The following is a 25,041-nucleotide window of genomic DNA, read 5'->3' on the forward strand; positions in this document are numbered from 1 at the left end:
TTTGGTATCAGGATGATGCTGGCCTCATAAAATGAGTTAGGGAGGAGTCCCTCCTTTTTCTATTGTTGGGAATAGTTTCAGAAGGAATGGTACTAGCCCCTCTTTGTACCTCTGGTAGAATTCCGCTGTGAATCCATCTGGTCCTGGGCTTTTTTAGGTTGATAGGCTATTAATTACTGCCTCAATTTCAGAACTTGTTATTGCTCTATTCAGGGATTCGACTTCTTCCTGGTTTAGTCTTGGGAGGGTGTATGTGTCCAGGAGTTTATCTATTTCTTCTAGATTTTCTAGTTTATTTGCATAGGGGTATTTATAGTATTCTCTGATGGTAGTTTGTATTTCTTGTGACCAGTGGTGATATCCTCTTTATCATTTTTTATTGTGTCTATTTGATTCTTCTCTCTTTTCTTCTTTCTTTATCTGGCTAGTGGTCTATATATTTTGGTAATCTTTTTTTAAAAAAAGCTCCTGGATTCATTCATTTTTTGAAGGGTTTTTCGTGTCTCTATCTCCTTTAGTTCTGCTCTGATCCTAGTTATTTCTTGTCTTCTGCTAGCTTTTGAATTTGTTTGCTTCTTGCTTCTCTACTTCTTTTAATTGTGATGTTAGGGTGTTGTTGTTAGAACTTTCCCACTTTCTCCTGTGGACATTTAGTGCTATAAATTTCCCTCTAAGTACTGCTTTAGCTGTGTCTCAGAGATTTTGGTATGTTGTATCTTTGTTCTCATTGGTTTTAAATAACTTATTTATTTCTGCCTTAATTTCGTTATTTACCCAGTAGTCATTCAGGAGCAGGTTGTTCAGTTTCCATGAGTTGTGCGGTTTTGAGTGAGTTTCTTAATCCTGAGGTCTGGTTTGATTGCATTGTGGTCTGAGAGACTGTTTGTTTTGATTTCCATTCTTTTGCATTTGCTGAGGAGTGTTTTACTTCCAATGATGTGGTCAATTTAAGAATAAGTCTGATGTGTTGCTGAGAAGAATTTATATTCTGTTGATTTTGGATGGAGAGTTGTGTAGATGTCTGTTAGTTCCACTTGCTCCAGAGCTGAGTTCATGTCCTGAATATCCTTGTTAATTTTCTGTCTCATTGATCTAGTATTGCCAGTGGGATGTTAAAGTCTCCCACTATGGTTGTGTGGGTGTCTAAGTCTCTTTGTAAGTCTCTAAGAACTTGCTTTATTAATCTGGGTGCTCCTGTATTGGGGGAATATATATTTAGGATAGTTAGCTCTTCTTGTTGGGTTGATCCCTTTACCATTATGTAATGCCCTTCTTTATCTTTTTTTTTTTTAATCTTTGTTTAAAGTCTGTTTTATCAGAGACTAGGATTGCAACCCCTACTTTTTTTTTTTTTTTTTTGCTTTCCATTTGCTTGTAAATATTACTCCATCTCCCTTTATTTTGAGCCTATGTGTGTCTTTGCATGTGAGAAGGGTCTCATGAATACAGCATACCGATAAGTGTTGACTATCCAATTTTCTAGTCTCTTTTATTTATTTATTTATTTATTTATTTATTATTATTATTATACTTTAAGTTTTAGGGTACATGTGCACAATGTTCAGGTTAGTTACATATGTATACATGTGCCGTGCTGGTGTGCTGCACCCATTAACTCGTCATTTAGCATTAGGTATATCTCCCAATGCTATCCCTCGCCCCTCCCTCCACCCCACAACAGTCCCCAGAGTGTGATGTTCCCCTTCCTGTGTCCATGTGTTCTCATTGTTCAATTCCCACCTATGAGTGAGAATATGCGGTGTTTGGTTTTTTGTCCTTGCGATAGTTTACTGAGAATGATGATTTCCAATTCCATCCATGTCCCTACAAAGGACATGAACTCATCATTTTTTATGGCTGCATAGTATTCCATGGTGTATATGTGCCACATTTTCTTAATCCAGTCTATCATTGTTGGACATTTGGGTTGGTTCCAAGCCTTTGCTATTGTGAATAGTGCCGCAGTAAACATACATGTGCATGTGTCTTTCTAGCAGCATGATTTATAGTCCTTTGGGTATATGCCCAGTAATGGGATGGCTGGGACAAATGGTATTTCTAGTTCTAGATCCCTGAGGAATCGCCACACTGACTTCCACCATGGTTGAACTAGTTTACAGTCCCACCAACAGTGTAAAAGTGTTCCTATTTCTCCACATCCTCTCCAGCACCTGTTGTTTCCTGACTTTTTAATGATTGCCATTCTAACTGGTGTGAGATGGTATCTCATTGTGGTTTTGATTTGCATTTCTCTGATGGCCAGTGATGATGAGCATTTTTTCATGTGTCTGTTGGCTGCATAAATGTCTTCTTTTGAGAAGTGTCTGTTCATATCCTTCACCCACTTTTTGATGGGGTTATTTGTTTTTTTCTTGTAAATTTGTTTGAGTTCATTGTAGATTCTGGATATTAGCCCTTTGTCAGATGAGTAGATTGCAAAAATTTTCTCCCATTTTGTAGGTTGCCTGTTCACTCTGATGGTGGTTTCTTTTGCTGTGCAGAAGCTCTTTAGTTTAATGAGATCCCATTTGTCAATTTTGGCTTTTGTTGCCATTGCTTTTGGTGTTTTAGACATGAAGTCCTTGCCCATGCCTATGTCCTGAATGGTAATGCCTAGGTTTTCTTCTAGGACTTTTATGGTTTTAGGTCTAACATTTAAGTCTTTAATCCATCTTTAATTATTAATTTTTTTAATTTTTTGAGACGGAGTCTCGCTCTGTTGCCCAGGCTGGAGTGCAATGGCATGATCTGAGCTCACTGCAAGCTGCGCCTCCTGGGTTCACGCCATTCTCCTGCCTCAGCCTCTCGATTAACTGGGACTACAGGCGCCCACCACCATGCCCAGCTAATTTTTTTTTTTTTGTATTTTTTAGTAGAGACGGGGTTTCACCGTGTTAGCCAGGATGGTCTCGATCTCCTTGACCCTGTGATCTGCCCGCCTTGGCCTCCCAAAGTGCTGAGATTACAGGCGTGAGCCACCAGGCCTGGCCCAGTCTGTGTCTTTTAATTTGGGCATTTAGCCCATTTATATTTAAAGTTAGTATTGTTATGTATGAATTTGATCCTATCATTATGATGCTAGTTGGTTGTTTTGCCCATTATTTGATGCAGTTTCTTCATAGTGTTGATGGTCTTTACAATTTGGTATGTTTTTGTAGTGGCTGGTACTGGTTTCTCCCTTCCATATTTAGTGCTTCTTTCAGGAGCTCTTGTAGGAATGCCTGGTGGTGAGAAAATCTCTCAGCATTTGCTTGTCTGTAAAGGATTTTATTTCTCCTTCACTTATGAAGCTTAGTTTGGCTGGATATGAGATTCTGGGTTGAAATTCTTTTCTTCAAGAATGTTGAATATTGGCCCCCACTCTCTTCTGGCTTGTAGAGTGTCTGGTGAGAGATCAGCTGTTAGTCTGATGGGCTTCCCTTTGTGGATAACCTGACCTTTCTCTCTAGCTGCCCTTAACATTTTTTCCTTCATTTCAACCTTGGTGAATCTGACGATTATGTGTCTTGGGGTTGCTCTTCTCGAGGAGTATCTTTATGGTGTTCTCTGTATTTCCTGAATTTGAATCTTGACCTGTCTTGCTAGGTTGGGGAAATTCTCCTGGATAATATCCTGAAGAGCATTTTCCAAGTTGGTCCCATTCTCCCCATCACTTTCAGGTACACCAATCAAATGTAGATTTGGTCTTTTCATATAGTCCCATATTTCTTGGAGGCTTTGTTCGTTCCTTTTCATTCCTTTTTCTCTAATCTTGTCTTTGTGCTTGATTTCATTAATGTGATCTTCAATCTCTGATATCCTTTCTTCTGCTTGATCAATTCAGCTGTTGATACTTGTGTGTGCTTCACGAAGTTCTTGTGCTGTGTTTTTCAGCTCCATCACATCATTTCTATTCTTCTCTAAACTGGTTATTCTAGTTAGCAATTCCTCTAACCATTTTCAAGGTTCTTAGCTTCCTTGCATTGGGTTAGAACATGCTCCTTTAACTTGGAGAAGTTTGTTATTGCCCACCTTCTGAAGCCTACTTCTGTCAATTTGTCAAAATCATTCTCTGTCCAGTTTTGTTCCCTTGCTGGCGAGGAGTTGTGATCATTTGGACAAGAAGAGGCATTCTGGTTTTTGGAATTTTCAGCCTTTTTGTGCTGGTTTCTCCCCATATTTGTGGATTCATCTACCTTTGATCTTTGATGTTGATGACCTTCAGATGGGGTCTCTGATTGGATGTGCTAATCCTTTCTGTTTGTTAGTTTTCCTTCTAACAGTCAGGCCCCTCTGCTGCAGGTCTGCTGGAGTTTGCTGGAGGTCCACTCCAGACCCTGTTTGCCTGGGTATCACCAGGAGAGGCTGCAGAACAGCAAAGTTTGCCGCTGGCTCCTTCCTCTGGAAGCTTCATCCCAGAGAGGCACCCACCAGATACCAGCCAGAACTCTCCTGTATGAGGTGTCTGTCAACCACTGCTGGGAGGTGTCTCCCATTCAGGAGGCACGGGTGTCGGGGACCCACTTGAGGAGGCACTCTGTCCCTTAGAAGAGCTCAAACACTGTGCTGGGAGATCCGCTGCTCTCTTCAGAGCCGCAGGCAGGAACAATTAAGTCTGCTGAAGCTGCACCCACAGCTGCGCCTTCCCCCAGGTGCTCTGTAACAGGGAGATGGGAGTTTGATCTATAAGTCCCTGACTGGGGCTGCTGCCTTTCTTTCAGAGATGCCCTGCCCAGAGAGGAGGAATCTAGAGAGCCAGTCTGGCTACAGTGGCTTTGCAGAGCTGAGATGTGGGCTATGCTGAGTTTGAACTTCCTGGTAGCTTTGTTTACACTGACTGTGAGGGGTAAACCGCCTACTCAAGCCTCATTAATGGCGGATGCCCCTCCCTCCACCAAGCTCGAGCATCCCAGGTCGACTTCAGACTGCTGTGCTGGCAGCAGGAATTTCAAGCCAGTGGATCTTAGCTTGCTGGCCTCACTGTGCTGGCAGCAGGAATTTCAAGCCAGTGGATCTTAGCTTGCTGGCCTCCATGGGGGTGGGATCTGCTGAGCTAAACCATTTGGTTCCCTGGCTTCAGCCCCCTTTCCAGGGAGTGAATCGTTCTGTCTTGCTGGTATTCCAGGTGCCACTGTGGTATGAAAATAATCTCCTGAAGCTAGTTAGGTGTCTGCCCAAATGGCTGCCCAGTTTTGTGCTTGAAACTCAGGGCCCTGGTGGTGCAGGCACCTGTGGCAACTCCTGCTCTGGGGGTTGGAAAGACAGTGGGAAAAGGGTGGCATTTGGGGCCGGAATGCACCGTTCCTCAAGGCACAGTCCCTCATGGCTCCCCTTGGCTAGTGGAGGGAGTTCCCCAACCCCTTGAACTTCCCAGGTGAGGCAATGCCCCGCCCGCTTCTGCTTGCCCTTGGTGGGCTGCACCTGCTGTCTAACCAGCCACAGTGAGATGAGCCGGGTAACTCAGTTGGAAATTCAGCAATCACCCGCCTTCTGCGTTGATCTGGCTGGGAGCTGCAGACCGGAGCTGTTCCTATTCGGCCATCTTGCCAGCCACCCTCCAGTCTTTTTCTTTCTAATGTATATTATGAACTTCCCTAAGGACAGTTTTCATTTTAGGCTACACATTTTTAATGTGTTCTTTTTTGTAATGACTATGTTAAAATATTTTCTAATGTCAATTACACTTTTTTAAAAATAACTTTTGAACACTTGTACTATATCCCTACTACATATTGTTGCATGTATTTTGAATTTGGGGAGATATTAACATTAATGTTTTATGTATTCAATATTTGTTCATGGCACTTATATAGCCAGTCTTCCTGGTGTTCTTCATTTCTTCCTGCATTTCCGTGTTTCAATTTGCAATAATTTTTCTTTCTGTCTGAAGAAACAGTTTTTGTATATAGGAAAACATTCTTATGGTACCTTTATTTTTAAAAAAGTTGTTTCACATAGTATAGAATTAGAGGTTGGCAGATTCTTTTTTGTTATAAAACTTTAAACATGCCATTTCATTATTTCCAGCTTGTATTGTGATGTTGCAGACACCTGTCAGCTTTATTGTTGTTACTTTGAAGTAAAGTTCCCTTTTTTTCCTGGGCACTTTTAAGATTCCCTTTTTTTCCTTTTCATTTTCAGCAGTTTTGCGTTGTGTTTTGTTCTGTTTGTTTTGTTTGATTCTGCTTGTTGCTTCCCAAGCCTTTAAATTTCTTATAGACTATTTTTCAGAGCAGTCTTAGGTTCATAGCAAAATTGAGTGTAAGGTACAGAGGTTTCTCTTACACCCCCTGTCCACACATATGCATAGCCTCCCCCATTATCAACGTTCACCACTAGAATGGTACATTATTTTTACAATTGATGACCTTACATTCACACATTACTATCACCCAAGTCCACAGTTTTCATTAGAATTCAGTCTTGGTATTTTAAATTCTATGGGTTTAGACAAATGCATAATAGTATCCACATTATGGTATCATATAGAGTAGTTTCTCTGCCTTAAAAAATCTTCTGTGTTCCACCTATTTATTCCTTCTTCCCCTCTTAATCCTTGGCATCCACCGATCTTTTTACTTTTGCCATAGTTTTGCCTTTTTCAGAATGTTATATAGTTGAAATCATGATAGCCTTTTCAGACTAGCTTCTGTCACTTAGTAATGTGTATTTAAGTTTCCTCCATCTCTTTCCATGGCTTGATAGCTCATTTCATTTTAGCACTGAATAATATTCTGTTGGATAGAGATACCAGTTTATGAATCCATTCACCTTTTCCAAGTTTTGGCCATTATGAATAAAGCTGCTATAAACATCCATGTGCAGGATTTTGTATGGACATAAATTTTCAGCTGCTTTAGGTAAATACTAACTAGTTTGATTGCTGGATCATATGGTAAGAGTATGTTTAGTTTTATAAGCAATTGCCAAACTACCTTCCAATGTGGCTGTACCATTTTGCATTCCAATCTACAATGAATGACGGTTCCTGCTGCTCCACATTCTCTTCAGCATGTGGTGTTTTGAATTTGGGCCTTGCTGAGATTTGTTTATTCTGTGTTGCCTTACAATTTTTTTCGAAATACATTTAATGATTAATTTTCAAATAAAAATGTCATATTTTGTTGTCTGTTTCCTCTAAGATTCAAATTAGAAGAATGCAACATCTGTGATTGTGTCTCACATGTATACTATGTTCCTCTTTAAAACATTTTCTAATTATTTTCTTCTCTGTTGCTGGAATTTGGGTATTTTAAATTAACTAATCCATCCAGGAAACTATTTATCTCTCCTCCTATGTTTAATCTGCAGTTACATTATCTATTGAGATCATAATTTACTGATTATAAACTACTAATTATATATGTAATTATATAATCTACTGATTATAATCTACTGCTAGAGATCGCAATCTACTAATCTCAAATACTGTAATTTTCAAATCAAGAATGTCTGTTTGATTTTTTTTATAAATCCCAATTCTTTGAGAGTTTCTGCATCTTTTATCAATTTTGTCTAACTTTTACTCGATGTTCCTTTTTTTTTTTTTAAATCTCATCTGCTAACTGCTATATTTGGTCACTCCTTGGTGACAGTTTATTGTCGTGATTTGTTCAAATTGACCTGCTCATGCAAGCCTGGTATTTTTTGAATCAATGATTAATTTTTAGAAATCTCTGCAGCAATGGAGGTTCCAGATGATATTATTATATACGAGAAATTATTTAGTCTTTCTTTGTCTAGACGATAGTATGGGAACTAATGATCTAATTTGGGACTGTATTGTGTCACAAGTTCACATGGAGATTCTGTTTGGCTTTTCAGAGGTTTGGGGTTTTGCTGTTTAAAATACCATTCCACGCCAGTTTTACAATATGGCAATTTTCTTGAAGGAGAATACTCTATGGCTTCTCAATTCTCCAGTTTTGTTACTCCAGCTTGTGCAACTATCAAAATCTCCAGCCTTTTATGGACAGTAAAATCCAGTGCTGGGTGGCACCTCCCACCCCCAGGTTTTTTTTTTTTGTTGTTGTTGTTGTTTCTTCTGCAATTGTCCTCTTCTGGATCAAGTCCAGCTTCTCAGTCTCTAGTTCTTGCTAAAAATCAGCAAATACTACCGGGGAAAAAGTGCCTTTAGTGATTTTGCTCACCTTTGAGACTCTCTCCTATTTTTAGGATTTAAAAACTTCTAGTCTTTTTTGTTTCTATAGTTCACTGATTCCTTTACAAATATTATTTTCTGTTTTATCCAGCCTTCCTAGTTGTTCCCAACAGGAATATTGGAACACTATGAACTACTCTACACTGTGTACCACTGGCTTTGTTATGTAATGAATGGATACGTTTACTTCTACAATATTTATTATTTCCACTGTAGTTTCTCTTCTTTGAGCCATACGTTATTTAAAACTCTGTTCCAAAATATCCACTTTTTAGGAGGAAGAAGAGAGGGAGGAATTGGAAGGGTAACCATTTTCATGTTGATTTCTAATTTTATTGCAATGCAGTCAAAGAATATTACCTTTATGACATTGTTCTTTGTATATGTAGTAAGTGTTGTTTGGTGGCATTGGCAACTTTAGAAAAAGTTCGATGCATGTTTGAACATTATATGAATCTTCTAATTGTTAGATATAAAGTCTGTGTGTGTGAGAGAGAGAGAAAATTAGATAAAACTTTTTAGATGGAATATTTAGATTCTCTGTATCTTTATTTTCTTTTCATCTATTGAATTTATCAATTATTGAAAGATCAATTATTGATACTAGAATTATCTAAATTTTATCATTAGTTTGAGAGGAAATTGCAATATACGCATATATTAAATACTATCAAATACTTCTTATATAATTATTCCTTTTATGCATAATAATATTTTTACCTCAAGATATATTTTGTAAAATATTAATATTGTGAGCCAGCTCTTTGGGGGTTATTTTATTTGGTGATTCTTTGTTGTTGTATTAATTATTAAGCTTTACATGTGTTATTTATGGCCAGATATATGGGAATTTTATTAAACCCAATCCAAGAAGTTTTTAAAGCAAGTTCCTTTTACCCTAATTGGACTACTAATATATTTTATTTTATTTCTATTTTCATTTTACCCAATATTTTCTCTCCAGCTGTTTTCTTTTTTACTTCTATTGCAATGATTTTTTAAAATTTTCTTTTCCCCTCTATTATTTTGCTAGTTATTAATTATAGTTCTTTATTTCAGTACTCATTTTGAAAAGTACATATTCTTATATTAACGTAGTCTAAAATTAGTTATTTCTATCCTGAGTCTGAACAATAGTAGAGTTTAGATTTGTTCATGTTTTATCTAATTTTATGCTATTGAATTCACTATATTACTTCCTTCACTGCATAAATCTCACACACCTCAAAACTTAGACATTATTATTACTATCACTGTTTTTTTTATTGAGAATGTTTATGAAGATTTTCATGCCAGTTTTCTTGTATTTACCCCTTGTTTCTATGGTCGGCTTCCTTTTTTTTGTAGCACTTTTTTTACTAGTTCCTTCACTGAGGTTCTTTTCCAGATTAATGCTTATTGTAATAGATAACATTTAAATTTTCATTTATACATTAGTGTAGTTATTTATAATTGTAATTATATTAATTATAATATAATTATATAATGTAATTAAATATAATATATAATGTAATTATATAATTAAATGTAATTAAATATAATTACATTATAATTACATATATGTTATCCAAATGTATAATGGATATATATGTATACACACAAGTACATTACAACTGTATACATTATACATTTGTGTATTTACTTGAACAACTTTTATCACATATCAGTGAAAGTTTTTATTCTCAAAAATCTGTTTATTACACCAATAATTGTATATGAACTATCATTATGAAGTGGTTTCTTTCTCTAACTTACAAAAAGATATATTTGGGTTGTGGTGGCCCAGTAAATGTGAACTTCAAACTCTCTCTCTTTATGTTAAAAAAGTATTTCATCATCATTTTTCTCTAGTTTTGTATCTGTGGTCTCTCTCTTCACAGGGAAACATTTCTTTACTTGGTTTGTAATTATGATTTGTGAGCTCATATTCAGTGAAACATGTTTCCCCTCTGAGAACTTCACGCTTGCTGAGGTGATAAAGTGTCTCATCATAGTCATATTTCAATTGTTATCACAGGACTAGCAAAGATCTCCACATAATAGGATCATATATTATGTTACATATATGGTTTAGTATTTCTTGAGCTTCATACTGATGTTCATGTGCTCACGGTAGCTTTGGGTTTTGATTTCTAGCATTCTCAGATTTTTTTCAAGCCAAATTTTCTTGATACTTCCCTGCAGTGACAGATTCTTAAAGTTATTTTCAAATATGCTTGATGGTAGTTAACAACAGCATTTTCAGGCTTTTTGATTTAGGCATGAATCTCCATCCCCTACTCACCAGCACCTGTACTCACAGACATTTTGAAACCACACATTTATTTAATCAGTTATATATCTTATCTGATACTCAGGCAGTGGCAGCATCAATTCATGATTTTGTCTCTCCAGATTTGAATTTTTTTAAACTTTAATTTTGCACCTGGGAATTATCTTTTCTTCTTCAACCTCAGCTATACATTCAAAAAAATGTATTTTACCTATGATTTGTGATTTCTATGTGTTTTTAGTGAAAGGGGATTCAGTCTACCATGAAGCTAGAATGCATAAACAACATTTTAATATCCATACAATATTCTATCTCATTTGATCAGAGATTTATTATAACTTTTATTATACTCCTTTCTCTTTCTAGATCAGTTTTTTCTTAGTATTCATAAAAACTGCACTGTTAAGAGTGTTGTAAATTACTTAAACATTTAAGAAAATCTGGAAACCTTTTTTAAAAATAGAAATGAACTGCGCTGACACCAAACTTATAACTTCCGTAAGAGTATTTTTACATTCCTAGATCACCTTCTTGTCTTTTAATGAAACAGGCAGATTATTAGTTAACTAGTGAGACAACTTATTATTGAAAAACATGTTCAAAGCCCAATTTGAATTTAATCATGTAAATGGGTTTCATATTATCTGGGTACCATTCTTATATCATTCCAAATTTTTTTCTTATTAGTAGATAAAATGAATTTTGGTTCTTCACAATTACATTTTTATTGGATTGCATTGGATAACATTATATGTTAGTCTTTGTTTCAGACAATTTCACCTGTGCAGTTCCTTTAACACACCTTTTACTGAGGAAATCCTAAATACAGTGTTGATGCGGAGATGTGCTACATGGTTGGCACACTTAAAAACCCTAGGCCACCACCTCTATGAGAGACATTAACTTTCATAAGCATCGCTTGCCCTTTTACCCTGTTTAGTCCTTTGTTCAGGGACTCCATCCAACTCCCACTGCCTTTCCCTGGCTAACCCCTGCCCATTCAGTGGTATCAACAAGTTGTTGCCCTCTCTCAAAGCCTTTCCTGCTTACATTTTTCTCTGCCTTATTTCCCTTTTATATTCTCCCATAATATCTTATGTACATCTTTATGTGTTAATGAACAGATTTTAAAATGAGCATTTTAAAATTACACTTTTTTTTTTTTTTTTAAATGGAGTCTTGCTCTGTCACCCAGGCTGAAGTGCAGTGGCACAATCTTGGCTCACTGCAACCTCTGCATCCCAGGTTCAAGCAATTCTCCTGCCTCAGCCTCCTGAGTAGCTGGAACTACAGGCACGCACCACCACACCTGGTTAATTTTTGTATTTTTAGTAGAGACGGGGTTTCACCATGTTGGCCAGGGTGGTCTCGAACTCCTGACCTCAGGTGATCCATCCGCCTCGGCCTCCCAAAGTGCTAGGATTACAGGCATAAGCCACCATACCCAGCCAAAATCACACTCTTAAAGTCATACTCAGCATCTTTGCACCTTCACTGCTTGTCATGTATTATGATTTTTCTTCCGTTACGCTTCAAATAATAGTAAGACTCATAGTAAGACTCACAGAGTACAGTCATAGGACCAGTAATTAACTGGAGCTTCGCCAGGAGTTTGTACCAAGAATGCCTGGATTTTGAACTGAGGTAGCTTAGCTAGTGCTTAAAAACAGCACTTCTGGAGGCCAGACTTAACTTTTGTTAGAACGCATCCATCTGATCACATAAAAACTCTGATTTCTTCATTAGTTCCATTATTGGAAAAGGCATCCCGGACGGTTTTAGGAGTCTGTGATCATCTTATGAGGTGTGTCACATAACATCTGGCATGTGTTTTGTTTTCTGATGAGAGATTCAATTGACTTCTTGTACATGACTCATTTTTAGTTAAGAAATGAGAAGGCTGTTTTTGTTTGCTTTTTATTTCCAGAATATTTTGTATTAAAAAAATAATTCGAGCTGGGTGCAGTGGCTCACGTTTGTAATCCCAGCACTTTGGGAGGCTGAGGTGGATGGATCACTTGAGGTCAGGAGCTCGAAACCAGCCTGGCCAAGATGGTGAAACCCCATCTCTACTTAAAACACAAACAAATTAGCCGGGTATGGTGGCAGGTGCCTGTAATCCCAGCTACTTGGGAGGCCGAGGCAGAAGACTCGCTGGAACCGGGAGGCGGAGGTTGCAGTGAGCCAAGATCATGCCATTGCACTCAGCCTGGGCGACAGAGTGGGTCTCCATTTCAAAAAACAAAACAAAACAAAAACAACAAAAAAAAGTGCTTTGAAAAGGGCCTCTATTGCATCTATCTTTAAATAACATCTGTGTTAATTCCTTTCCCCTTTAAACTCATCTCTTATTATAATAACAAACATGTGGGTTATTGAACTGAAAAGCTAGGCTTTTAAACAGAATAATGCAAGTCATTTACATTAGTCGTGGTTACAGTCATTCTCTATAACTTTCAAATCAAAGAAAAATCCCTTGGTGTTCCAAATCTAACAACAATGAAATTTAAATTTATCAGAGTCTCAGTTGAAGATTCTGACTTTACACTTGAGTAAAATAAGAATAGGAATAGATAGATGGTCACTTTGAGGGTCCTTTTGGGTCATTTTTGGTCTTACAGACCTCACCCTAGTCTATAAGAAGTTCTACTAATTACCATTCAAATTTCGTAGACATGATTATCATGTTTATAAGACTTTAATTTTCTCATGATAAAACTATCTTTTTGTTCATATGAATATATGATGGTATGATATTTTTGATACATAGTTGTAATCATACCTCTATGTAAGTATGCACTCATCGTTTTTGAATATTTTATATTTTATATACATTTACATTTTATTGCATAAACATGTCATTATATTATAAACTATTGTCTTTATCGTCATATTTTTTTTTACATGACCATATGATAGTCATTGATTTCCTATAACTGGTGTTTATGGGTTTCTATAATCCAGAATTCCAAGAGAGGCCCCTGTATCATAGGGCTGGAACAAGAAAGAAACAAAAGTTGTATACTTGTCACATTCCTCCTGTTCCCCACTGGTGCTTCTAAACCGAAATCTCTCTGATCTTGAAGTTTTTGAGCCTTAGCATCTTAAAGCTGTGATTGATCTTGATTCTCACCCACATTTCCTATGGATGCTGGCCACCTACCACTGTCCCAAGTTCTTTCTGATCATGTGCAATTTCACGTTTATATTATTAGTCCACCCTACACTATTTAATAATGATTTGACCTCAATCTAGATGACCTCTACCTGCACCCTTCTTTACTCTTGTGACAATACCTAGTCATGTCTCAGAACTTTTTCTCTGAAATCTTAAATCCCTAAATCTCACTCCCTGATAAAGTTCCTTTTTTTGTAAAATGTCTGCTCTTTTTCATCATTGATGATTGCATTCTCTTTACTACTGTATTCTTTTCTCCAAATTATCAGGCTCCCTCTAACCTTACTTTTTTACTCATTCCCCATAGATCCCTATAAGTGTTATGCCTTCTTTCACTTTCAACTTCACTGACAGCTTTTATACCTTTGGTCTTTCTCCACAGGTGATCTACAAAACCTCAACCTAAATTGAATCGAAATTTACTCGTCTTTGTTTCAGCCACTAGGTTGAATATCACTCAACTGAGTACTATGTTAGTGCTCTCCAAACTCATGCACTCCGTCCTCAGCTGAAGCAACATGTTTTCTGACTCATTACATTAAGCACTCCTGTAGTACTTACTCAGCTCTTCCATATTTCCCTAAGTGGCTGTTCTAATCTTTGGATCCTTTTCCAAATACTACTAATAAACTTCCAGTCACCTTTGACCTATATATCAAATCATGTTGCCTCCTTCTTCACTCAGACATGCACTGATATCAGAAAGTTATTTCCTTAAGTCAGTAAGGTATTCTATGAATACCTTCAGCAAACATCATATGCAACTGTGAAACTGTAAACATTCCTATTAAACTCAGAAGGAAAAATAAGGAGCTCAGTATTGCCCATATATTTCAATAGTATGTTGGAAATCCTAGCCAATGCAAATTAGAAGAAATAAGAATTAGAAACAAGTGGCAGGACTATTTTCATGTGGGGAAAGTATAGTATTAGAATGGATACTGGAGAAGACATGTAAAACTCATTAAAGTGACATGTTTATATATCCTAGTCCATGTGACAAACAGGTATATGACATATGATAACCCATGTTAGCTGAGTTTTAAATCTGAACAGGGTGGTGGGACTGTTCTAGCTGTGGTGAAAAAAAGTGGCAAAATATATGGGAATCTTAAGAGAAAATTTGTACCAATCAATGGTAGCAGCATGCTAATTACAGTGAGCTTAATTTAGGATTTTGGGGGGACATTTAATCTCAAATTATTATTTTATTTTCAAATGCTGTAACTTTTAATACTCTATTTAGAGGAGATATTTTCTTTTACCCTCCTTCCTTTTTTCTTTCTTCCTGCCTTCTTCCATTTGATTATAATGCAAAATTAATTATCTCAAAATCTTCGTTTTCCACTCTTTGTTGTATTAATGTGATTTAGCTCTCTTAAAATTCATGTTATCTTTTATGTTTAAATCAAATTTTAAAAAGTTTTTATTTCATCCGTTGTTTAATACAACTATAATAAAAAATATGATTTTCTCCTTCTCCGCTCCTCTTCTCCCTTCCCCAGTCCCTCTCCGTGTATCCTTATCTTCATCTTTCTGTCCTACTTTGTCTTGATTTAACCTTGAAGTAATTTCAGTTACCTTAATAAGCCAAATGAAGTAACTGGGCTTATCATCTGTCTATTCATCCATCCGTCCACCTAACCACCCATTCATTAAGAAGTCATTTCATCTATTTGTAGATGATAAATTTCTATAAAATCTATTTTAATTTGTAAAGATATAAAAAAACTGCATCCATATGTGTATTTCATCTTTTTGCTGTTTCTTCATGTAGTTATATTTCTAAAAATAATATGTTCATTCTACCTTTTGCTTAAAGATTACATCTCTACTTTCCTGATAGGCCTGTGGATACAGGCCTTGACATTCTGCGTGAAGGTTTAAATGAGTTGTTGAGAACTTCAGATATACTTTCAGCTAATCTCCATTTTCAACCCTTCTGCATTGCTTTTCCCTAGACCATGTGTGCCTCAGTCTTGAGACTTTCTGGAGTTCCACCCAATTCAGAAATTCTCTTCTCATCAAAAATCTTCCTCTTGTCATTTAGGCTGTAGCTTTCACTAAATCTGTTCATATTCTTCCCTGAATCTTCTAACTTTCCCATACATGGGCAAGGTGATTCTTTTAAAATTTTATTAAAATAATTTGTTTAAATTATTTCTTACCATTATGTTTTGTTTCTGGAGACAGAAAAAAGTCACAAGCAGTCAGCTGACCATCTTTAATTAGGGTAAGCTCTGCATTAAATTTTTTTCAGAAACAAAATATCCAGCAGATGGATTCAAAGGTGAAATTAAATTCCCATTCCATCATGTTTAGTAATTATGTGATCTTTGGTAAACCAGAACTTCCTACACCTAAATATCTTAATCTATAAAAGGAGTTTAAAATTTATTTTATAAGGATATGGGAAACAGAGAACATATAATGGATCAAAAATAATTGATATTATGATAACTTGTTATTTGAAAATAACATTATAACTTACACTTGGTAATAATTCATTTTCTGAAATGATTATTCAAGTATATGTCTTCATTAGTAAAACAGAACATAAATATTTAACTAAAGAATATCAAGGAGTTTAAATATTGCCATTTTTATTGATAATTTAAACCAAAAGATCAAATATCTTGCTAAAATTTATCTTAATATTTCAGTATCATATACTATGCAACACACCATTTAGCCAAGAAATTTTCAAATAAAATCTTTCTAGTATTTTAAATATGATAGATAGCTCTATGCCATATTAGTTAACATAGTATTTCATAAATAGAATTTCACAATTGTATTAATTCAAAACGTAAATATAAGTTCAAGACTGCTTTATATGTAGTTTATTTTGCATTAATTTTTTTTGAAACTGTGTTCTTCACAATAATTGAATATATTTAAAATAATCATTGCTGTTTTATTACATTTTCCAAGTTGTAACTATTCATTTGTCTTACATGATGATGAAATTGGTATTTATAACCTATATTCTTAGATGATTCCTTTTGGGAACTTGATAATTGGTAAAATAATTTTATCTAAAATATGAAAATGAAAATGATATGAACATTTTTTTGCCTGGCTTATACATATACACTTGCCCCTAAAATTTCATTTATTAGGGCTAGATTTCACAGATTAATACTGACATTTTAGTCGTGACAACTGCCATTTTCATTCCTGCTGCTAATAACTAGTATAAATATTTGCATATTCATTCAGACATATAATGATTAATGTTTGTATTTTTTAGGTATAGCTTACTTGAGTGGAATGTGTAGTGAAAAGAGAAAATGTATTATTGCTGAAGACAATGGCTTGAATCTTGCTTTTACAATTGCTCATGAAATGGGTCACAAGTAAGTAAAAATCATGGCTATGTTAAATATGTTAGCATATAACTTTGTAATTCGAGTTACTGAATTACCTGGATATCTTTTGATTTTTAATTTGGGCTTCAAGCTTTTATAAAACTAGGAAGACAAGAAGGGGTGAAGACTGACTACATTTAAAGAATGTCTTTTGAGTGTTGCTACTATTCCTGCTTCTTTGAATAAAATCTTATTACATTATTAAAATCCCTATCAAGACAGTCATTACATAGTGCATGATTGATTTCACTACAGATTTGTAAATGATACAAATATTTCCATAATCTTGAGACTACAAAGCTATAAACTTTTCAAACACTTAGTACAAATGAAAGTAATTCCAGCCTATGGTAGTACCTGTATTTGTTATTACCAGGCATAAGTGAAGGAATTAACCCTCATGATTTAGATGTAATGTACTTGAAAGACAATGAAATTAGACATATAATTAACACATATTGAATATTAACTATGTCTCAGGAACAGTTATAAACATTTTCAATAGATTAGTTCATTTAATACAAAACCCAAAGAGGTAGTTATTGTTCTAATTTTCATTTCACTGAAATTAATAATAGCAATAATTAGTAATAGCAACACTTATATAGTACTTACTATTAATATTTGCCAGACACGTTTTTAAGTGCTTTGTATGTACTCATAACAATTTTGTGATGTGTTATTAGTGTACCCATTTTATTGGAAAAATACAGAAATATAGAGAATTTACCCTCCTGAAATTATTAAAATGGCAATTGTTGGAGTGAGGGGTTTGAACTCAAGCCATTCAACTCAGGTCAAACTGTTCCATAACATTAACAAACTGTTCCATTAAGTTATCTGTTATCTTCTGGCCTAGATTCCTCATCAGTGAATTGGGATAATACCTTTGTTATGGGATTAGTTTAGGATTCAAATTACATAAAGCTATGATCATATTTTTAGGAAGTTTATTAAAGTAGAAATGGCGGCCTGGCACTGTGGCTCATGCCTGTAATCTCAGCACTTCGGGAGGCCGAGGTGGGCGGATCAGGAGATCAAGAGATCGAGACCATCCTGGCCAACATGAAACCCCGTCTCTAATAAAAATACAAAAATTAGTTAGCCATGGTGGTACGCACCTGTAGTCCCAGCTACTGGGGAAGCTGAGGCAGGAGAATTGCTTGAACCCAGGAGGTAGAGGTTGCAGTGAGCCGAGATTACGCCACTGCACTCCAGCCTGGTGACAGAGTGAGACTCTATCTCAAAAAAAAAAAAAAAAAAAAAAAAAAATGGTGGGTGCAGCACACCAGCATGGCACATGTATACATATGTAACTTACCTGCACGTTGCGCACATGTACCATAGAGCCTAAAGTATAATAATAATAATAATGATAATAATAATAATAATAATAATAAAAAGAAAAAAAAAGGCATAGGTTGGGGAATCAGACTTAATTTTGAATGCAGGCATCCCTAATTGCTGGCAGTATCAGCAGTACAAATGAAAGTATTTTAATTGGACTCAGATTTAGTGAGGCCCTACTAGGGAGGTAATCTTTATGGAGGGAGGGCTCTTTAGTTAAAGACATATTTAGTTTGGCCTTCAGTGTTTAAAAAATTCAATTAGTTGCCAACATTAAAAAAGTATAAATTTGACATAAAAGTAAGATTTGCAGACCTGGTAACACTCAACCCACAGTCCCATATGGCAACCACTCCTAGGAGCTGTGTGGGATCTGTACCCTTTAAATTAGACCCATCTTTCTCAGTTCATCAGAGGCCACAACACCCTAGTATATGGTACACCCAGCTCACTTCATTTTCATTATATTTCTGGAGTCTGTAGGCAGTTGAGTAAAGTTTAGTTGGCAGTGGAATTTGACTGGTAAAAGAAAGCTTACAAGAAACAATTTACATTGGACATGACAGTAGTTGATTTAAAAAGTTATTCAAATAAACACAAGTGATCAAATTGTAATTACACAGCTCATTGAATTACCAAAATTAAATATAGCAATGTATCCATAACCCACCCCAAGAAACAGAACAATATCAATACCAATTGATTTTTAATTTTTTCACTGACCAAAATTTACTCCATACAAATGTTTGGAAATGTGTATACATTGTGGAATGGCAAAATCGAGCAAATTAACATAAGCATTACCTCACATACTTAGCAGTTGTGTTGAGAACTTAAAATCTACTCTCCTACTAATTTTCAAATAATTGATTTTTGATGTCACCATTTTTAAATGTATAGATATGCAGTTGTCCCTCGGTATTTGCCAGGGGATTGGTTCCTGGACCTCTGCATATCCCCAAATCCATGCCTATCCAAGTCCAGCAGTTGGTCTTGTGGAACTCACTTATTTGAGAAGTTTGTCCTCTATATATGCAAATTTAGCAACCTGCAAACACTGCAATTTTGATCCTTGTTTAGTTTTTAAAAAATTGCCTATAAGTGGACCTACACAGTTCAAACCCATGTTGTTCAAGGGTCAAGTGTCCTTTCAGATTCTCCCATACAGGCTTTCAGTCTTCAGTCAACTGACCAAGAATATGAGGAGTTAATTTATTACTTAAAAAAAAAGATAAATATACTTTAACGTCATCATCCTTTAGGGAAATTATGCAGTGCAATAACCTTGTTTAATATTTCATTCTAGGAATGATAGGCTATAGATTCTTAATTCCAAAACAATTTTGATAATTGAAAGGTATTTTCAGTTTAGTAATAAAACCTATGAAAAATCATAGGCATCATTTGAAGGAAAAATGCTGAGAATAATGTCTAGAGGCAAGAAAAAATTATTAATAATTAATTTTACAAAGATACATGTAATCATAAATATAATTCTCATAAAATACAGATTTATGAATAATTATGATTTTTGCTCTTGAGCTATACAGTAACACCTTGATATACAAACAGTGTATATTTTTGTCAACAGATTTTAAATAATTTTGTCAAGTACCCTGAATGGTTTACTTTTAAAAAGTATATTTTTAAACCGATATGTTTAAAACCAGACATGCAAAATTGATTTCTTCAATCTTCATTGTATTCTAAAATGTAGGAGAAACACTAAGGGAATCAAATTCAATACGAGTTAATTTATTAACATCTAAACTGTTGACCATGGAGCTACAACTATCTAAACTAAAAACTAAATAACGTAATTTAGGGAAAGGCCACTTCAGTTTTATGTAGTAGAAATGTTGGTTTATGACCAGGAGCTCAGATTGGAATAGCTCAAATGGTATGAAAATATTATTTTATTTGACTTTTATAGAGCTGTACCCAAAATCAATAGAGATGTGCCAAAGGTATGTGTAATACTTGATGGACTAGGACCAGAATGTGATATATGTTAAACTACTCCTTTACTAAAAATTCTCCATAGCAGTAAGCAATATTTGTCTCAAAAGTAGTGGCTGGTGTTTTGCTAATGCTAGACAGTGAGAGACAACAGCAGTCAGAATAATGTCATGTTTATAAAAAACAAACAGAAAGAAAAGTATCTATATGAATTACATCATCATCATCATCCACTATAAGATATAACACACAATGTAAGAAGAAATGCAGAAAGAAGAATACAAGAAAAAATGTCCATATGCTCATAGTCTCTCCAGTAGGGAAAGTCTTCATGGATGTTAAATAATGGTATCTACAGATTCTATGTGCATGCACACATACACACACACACAGACATACACGCAGAGCCCTTTTATTTTAGAGGTATGATTAAGAGTTAGCTACGTAAGTGAAACTCTTTAATCCTATATTTTTCTTTTTCTTTTTGGATTTCGTTCTCTTTTTTGTGTTAAATTTTATAAGTGAAGACTGTCTTCTAGAAACTAATAATGAACTACGATACCATGTAATTCTGCAACTTACAATCTTAGAATGACAGAATGATTCCATGTAAACTTTTCAAGAATACCTTTATAATCACATATAAAGTGTTTATAAGCAGATTTTAAATGAATGTATTTATGTTTGTTGACTTGAATTTGATTTCTAGAAATTCTCAGAACAAGTTCATATATAGCTGGAAAAATCAATACGGTCCACTAAGTATTTAAAAAAATGACTCTTGGGGATGAAAATTTGAGTAAATAAAGAGAACCAACAATTTTTCCTTACTAGTGCAAAGGAATCTAAAACAATGTCAGCAAAAATGTATTGACTTTTTCCTTTGGCAAATTATCAACTTAAAAATATATTAAAAAGTGTAAATTAAGATCTACAGTAAGAAAGAGGAAATAAATTATTTAAGCCAACATTTTAAAATTGTCTTTCAGAACAATTTTGCTTCCTAAACAATAAGTAGTAGGAGTTATTATTATTATTATTATTATTATTATTATTGAGATGGAGTCTCCCTCTGTAGCCCAGGTTAGAGTGCAGTGGCTCGATCTCTGCTCACTGCAACCTCCACCTTCTGGGTTCAAGCGATTCTCCTGCCCCAGCCTCCTGAGTAGCTGGGATGATAGGCGCGCACCACCACGCCCGGCTAAATTTTTTTTGTTTTTAGTAGAGATGGGGTTTCAGTATGTTGGTCAGGCTGGTCTCAAACTCCTGACCTCGTGATCCGCCCACCTCGGTCTCCCAAAGTGCTGGGATTACAGGCGTGAGCCACCACGCCCGGCCAGGAGTTATTATTTTTCTGGTAACTAAAATTTTTGACAAGAAATATTTTTACTGGTAGTGCTGAATTAACACATATTCATCAAATATAATTGGGATCTTCATAATTTAATGTGATGAAGTCTAAAACTTTATTTTTGTGAATGAAAATACTTAGGTAGTTTCTCATGAATTTGACGTTTTATTGAATTCATATATATGCACATATTTATTATGTCCACTATATTTTATATGATCTTTATGAACAACAGTTTGTTTAAGTGAGGGATTTTACTTTCATTTTAGGCTAAAACTTATTAATATATTAATTGTTATTAGATTGCTGTGCTTTGAGGGAAGAGTCCCTAAGACTAATCTGAGTTGATTTGCTAGCATAACTCAGAAAACTCAGCAAGGTGGTTTTGCTCATGGTTACAGTTTATTAGCATGGAAGGATATAGATTAAAAGCATCAAGGGAAAAAGTCACATAGGCCAGAGTCCAGGAGACACCAGGCTCAAGCTTCCAGTTGTTCTGTCCCAATGGAGTTGTGCAGACAGTGCTTAATTCTCCCAACAACGTGTGAAATCATGCACAAAGTATTGGCAACCCGAGAAGCTATATGAGCCTTGATATCCAGGGATTTTACTGGAGTTTGATCATGTAGGCTTGGTTGACTTTCCACAAGGCAAACCTTCAAGTCTCCATTCCCTCCTGAGGTTAACCTGGCCCTAGTCCCCCACCATAAATCACATTGTTAGCAAAAGCCATCATGGTAGAAGGCCTCCAGCTAAACAAAGATATTCTTGTCAAAGATACTTCGGAGGGATAGCCCAAGGACTTAGAGGTTACTTCCAAGGCGTCAGGCAAGGACTAAATAGTTCTTTGGAATGTGCAGATTTTAGACCACTCAAACTTGTGAACTCTTTACTGCAAAATTACACAATTTTATTTTATTTTTTTTGAGATGGAGTTTCACTCTTGTTGCCCAGGCTGGAGTGCAATGGCGTGATCTTGGCTCACCGCAACCTCCGCCACCCGGGTTCAAGTGATTCTCCTGCCTCAGCCTCCCAAGTAGCTGGGATTACAGGCATGTGCCACCACACCCGGCTAATTTTGTGTTTTTAGTAGAGATGGGGTTTCTCCATGTTGGTCAGGCTGGTCGTGAACTCCCGACCTCAGGTGATCCGCCCGCCTCAGCCTCCCAAAGTGCTGGGATTACAGGCGTGAGCCTTCGCACCCGGCCTTACACAATATTTTTAAACTTTCAAAATCCCATATTTTATATTGAGTTGCCAAAGGGTTTCTAATAAAAACAACAGTGTCTTCTTTTATTAGCAGGTATTTTGCTAAATACTGTGTATTCATATCTAATTCAACTGCATAAAAAATCTTGAGCTAAGTATCGTTATGATTGTCATTTTACAGATGAGAAAATAAACTAATAGAGATTCATTTTTCAGGAGTTTATTCAATATTAATGTCATTCTATTTTCATTAAGCATATTGTAAATATTTTCCTAGTTCTAATAATTGGTTTATTCTTGATTTTTAATGTTTATATAACTTGTAGATTTTTTTAATTGTCAAATTTCATACTTTTATAATTTCTTCCATAGGTTTTTGCAATTACAAGTACTTTCTCATTCTAACACATTTTTGTATTGTTGTCTTATATTCTGTGTGTGTATGTATGTGTGTCTTTCTCTCACTGTTTAACACTTTAAGCCATCTAGAATTTACTTTATTATGCATAGTAAATTTCTCTCCATTAAATTCGTATTTTTCATTAACTGCTCAATAAATGATCTTACTACTCAAATGTGGTCTGTGATGAGATAGGGATCTATGCCAGAATATAGGACATTGCTTCCCTCATTGAAAGAGTCTTGACATGAAAAAAAAAAAGCTGAAGTAAACTGTGTGCTTAATGATGTAGCTGATTTACATTCTAGCACCAGCTACTTACCTGGATACAAATGAGTAATAAAAAGAGTTCATCAAATGGCAGCGAGTGCACAGATCACACCCTGAGTAGCCCTGCCACATAACAGATGTGACAGTCGCTGTTCAGTCTAAGTCAGTGTTGCACTAGGAAGTTGCATATGAGTTGCTAGAAAGCCATTATTTTTATTTTTGGCCTGAAAGGTGGTCTATACTCATATATTTTTGTCCTTTTTGTGAAGCATGTAGACATAATCCTATGATGCCATTCACTGCAAATAATAAAAGTTGTTCTTCGGTACAAATATTTACTGGTGTCTTAGATTATTTTGTTATATAAATAAAGATACCACATTTTTATATACACACATATAACGTAGGCTTTTTTTCTTTAGGTCTACAAATAATTCCATTTTCTTTGTGGATTCCAGCCAAAAGTAAACTAACCGTTGCATTATTGTGTATGGTTTTAGGAAAATTTAGCCCCAAGTCTAAGATATTGTACAATATCCACATTATCTGGGAAATAATAATTTTAATATACCTATTAATAGCATAATCTTGTGACCATTTTCTGACCTTGCTAAATCTGGACATTTATTGAAGTACAGAATTTTGCACTGGCTTAGCACATTGAGGCCAAAGACTTCTGCTCCCACCTAAAGATGGAAGGCAATAATATTACTTTAGAGATGATGATTGCCAAAGCTCACACAGCTAATAAGTGCCTGAATCCATGATCAAAGCCAAGTCCGTCCACATCCAAAGCCCATGTTATTAATTACAGTGCTCTGCCAGAAACATGGAAGAGTTCTTCTAGCTAACTTTACTCAACTTACTTCTGGGCTGGCTCGGGATTATCTGTTCCCACTTTATCACTTCAGCCATACTTCATTTCACACCCCCTTTCATTCTCAGCACTAGAGTTCCTACAGTGTTTCCAAAGTACCATGCTCCAGTGAGAGCACATAGAGACAGGGAGGGGAACAACTCATACTGAGGCTCGGTGGGGAGGAGGTGGGGAGGGAGAGCATCGGGAAAAATAGCTAATGCATGCTGGGCTTAATACTTAGGTAATGGGTTGATAGGTGCAGCAAACCACCATGGCACACGTTTACCTATGTAACAAAAGGCACATGTACCCCAGAACTTAAAAAATACCATGTTCCTTCACACTGCAGGACCTAAGTACATGTTGTTCCTTTACCTGGAGTATACTTACTTTTTAAGCTTAGTTTAATTATCTCCTCCTGCTCAAAGTTCATATACCCCCTCAACAGTCATGTTCTAAAGAAAGCATTCTCTATGGGTCAGTCTCTCTATTAAGCATTTTAGTGGCACCACCGCCTTCATAAACGCACATTTGTTCATCTGTTAGATATATACTTCATTAGGATGTAAGCTTAAAGAGGTGAGGAACCATATCTGTTTTTGCTTATAATGGGATTCTTAATGCATTTGACAGTGCATAAGAAATATATACCAAGAAAACCTGCTTGGTAGATATTAGGCTCTTG

The 25,041-nt window shown here is 35.6% G+C and overlaps 1 protein-coding gene across 3 annotated transcripts in view; it reads left to right on the forward strand.

The window, feature by feature from the left end:
• The window catches only part of ADAMTS19 (ADAM metallopeptidase with thrombospondin type 1 motif 19), a 286,879-nt gene that overhangs the window by 121,158 nt on the left and 140,680 nt on the right, over positions 1–25,041 (forward strand). For all 3 annotated transcript variants that reach the window (XM_054555896.2, XM_002815845.5, XM_054555897.2), the window contains one exon: positions 16,844–16,949. In XM_054555896.2, coding sequence (XP_054411871.2) covers positions 16,844–16,949 — 106 coding nt within the window. The remainder of the gene's footprint in view (positions 1–16,843; positions 16,950–25,041) is intronic.

The sequence above is a fragment of the Pongo abelii genome, chromosome 4 (genome assembly GCF_028885655.2).
Source record: "Pongo abelii isolate AG06213 chromosome 4, NHGRI_mPonAbe1-v2.0_pri, whole genome shotgun sequence".
In the NCBI taxonomy this organism is placed as follows: domain Eukaryota; kingdom Metazoa; phylum Chordata; class Mammalia; order Primates; family Hominidae; genus Pongo; species Pongo abelii.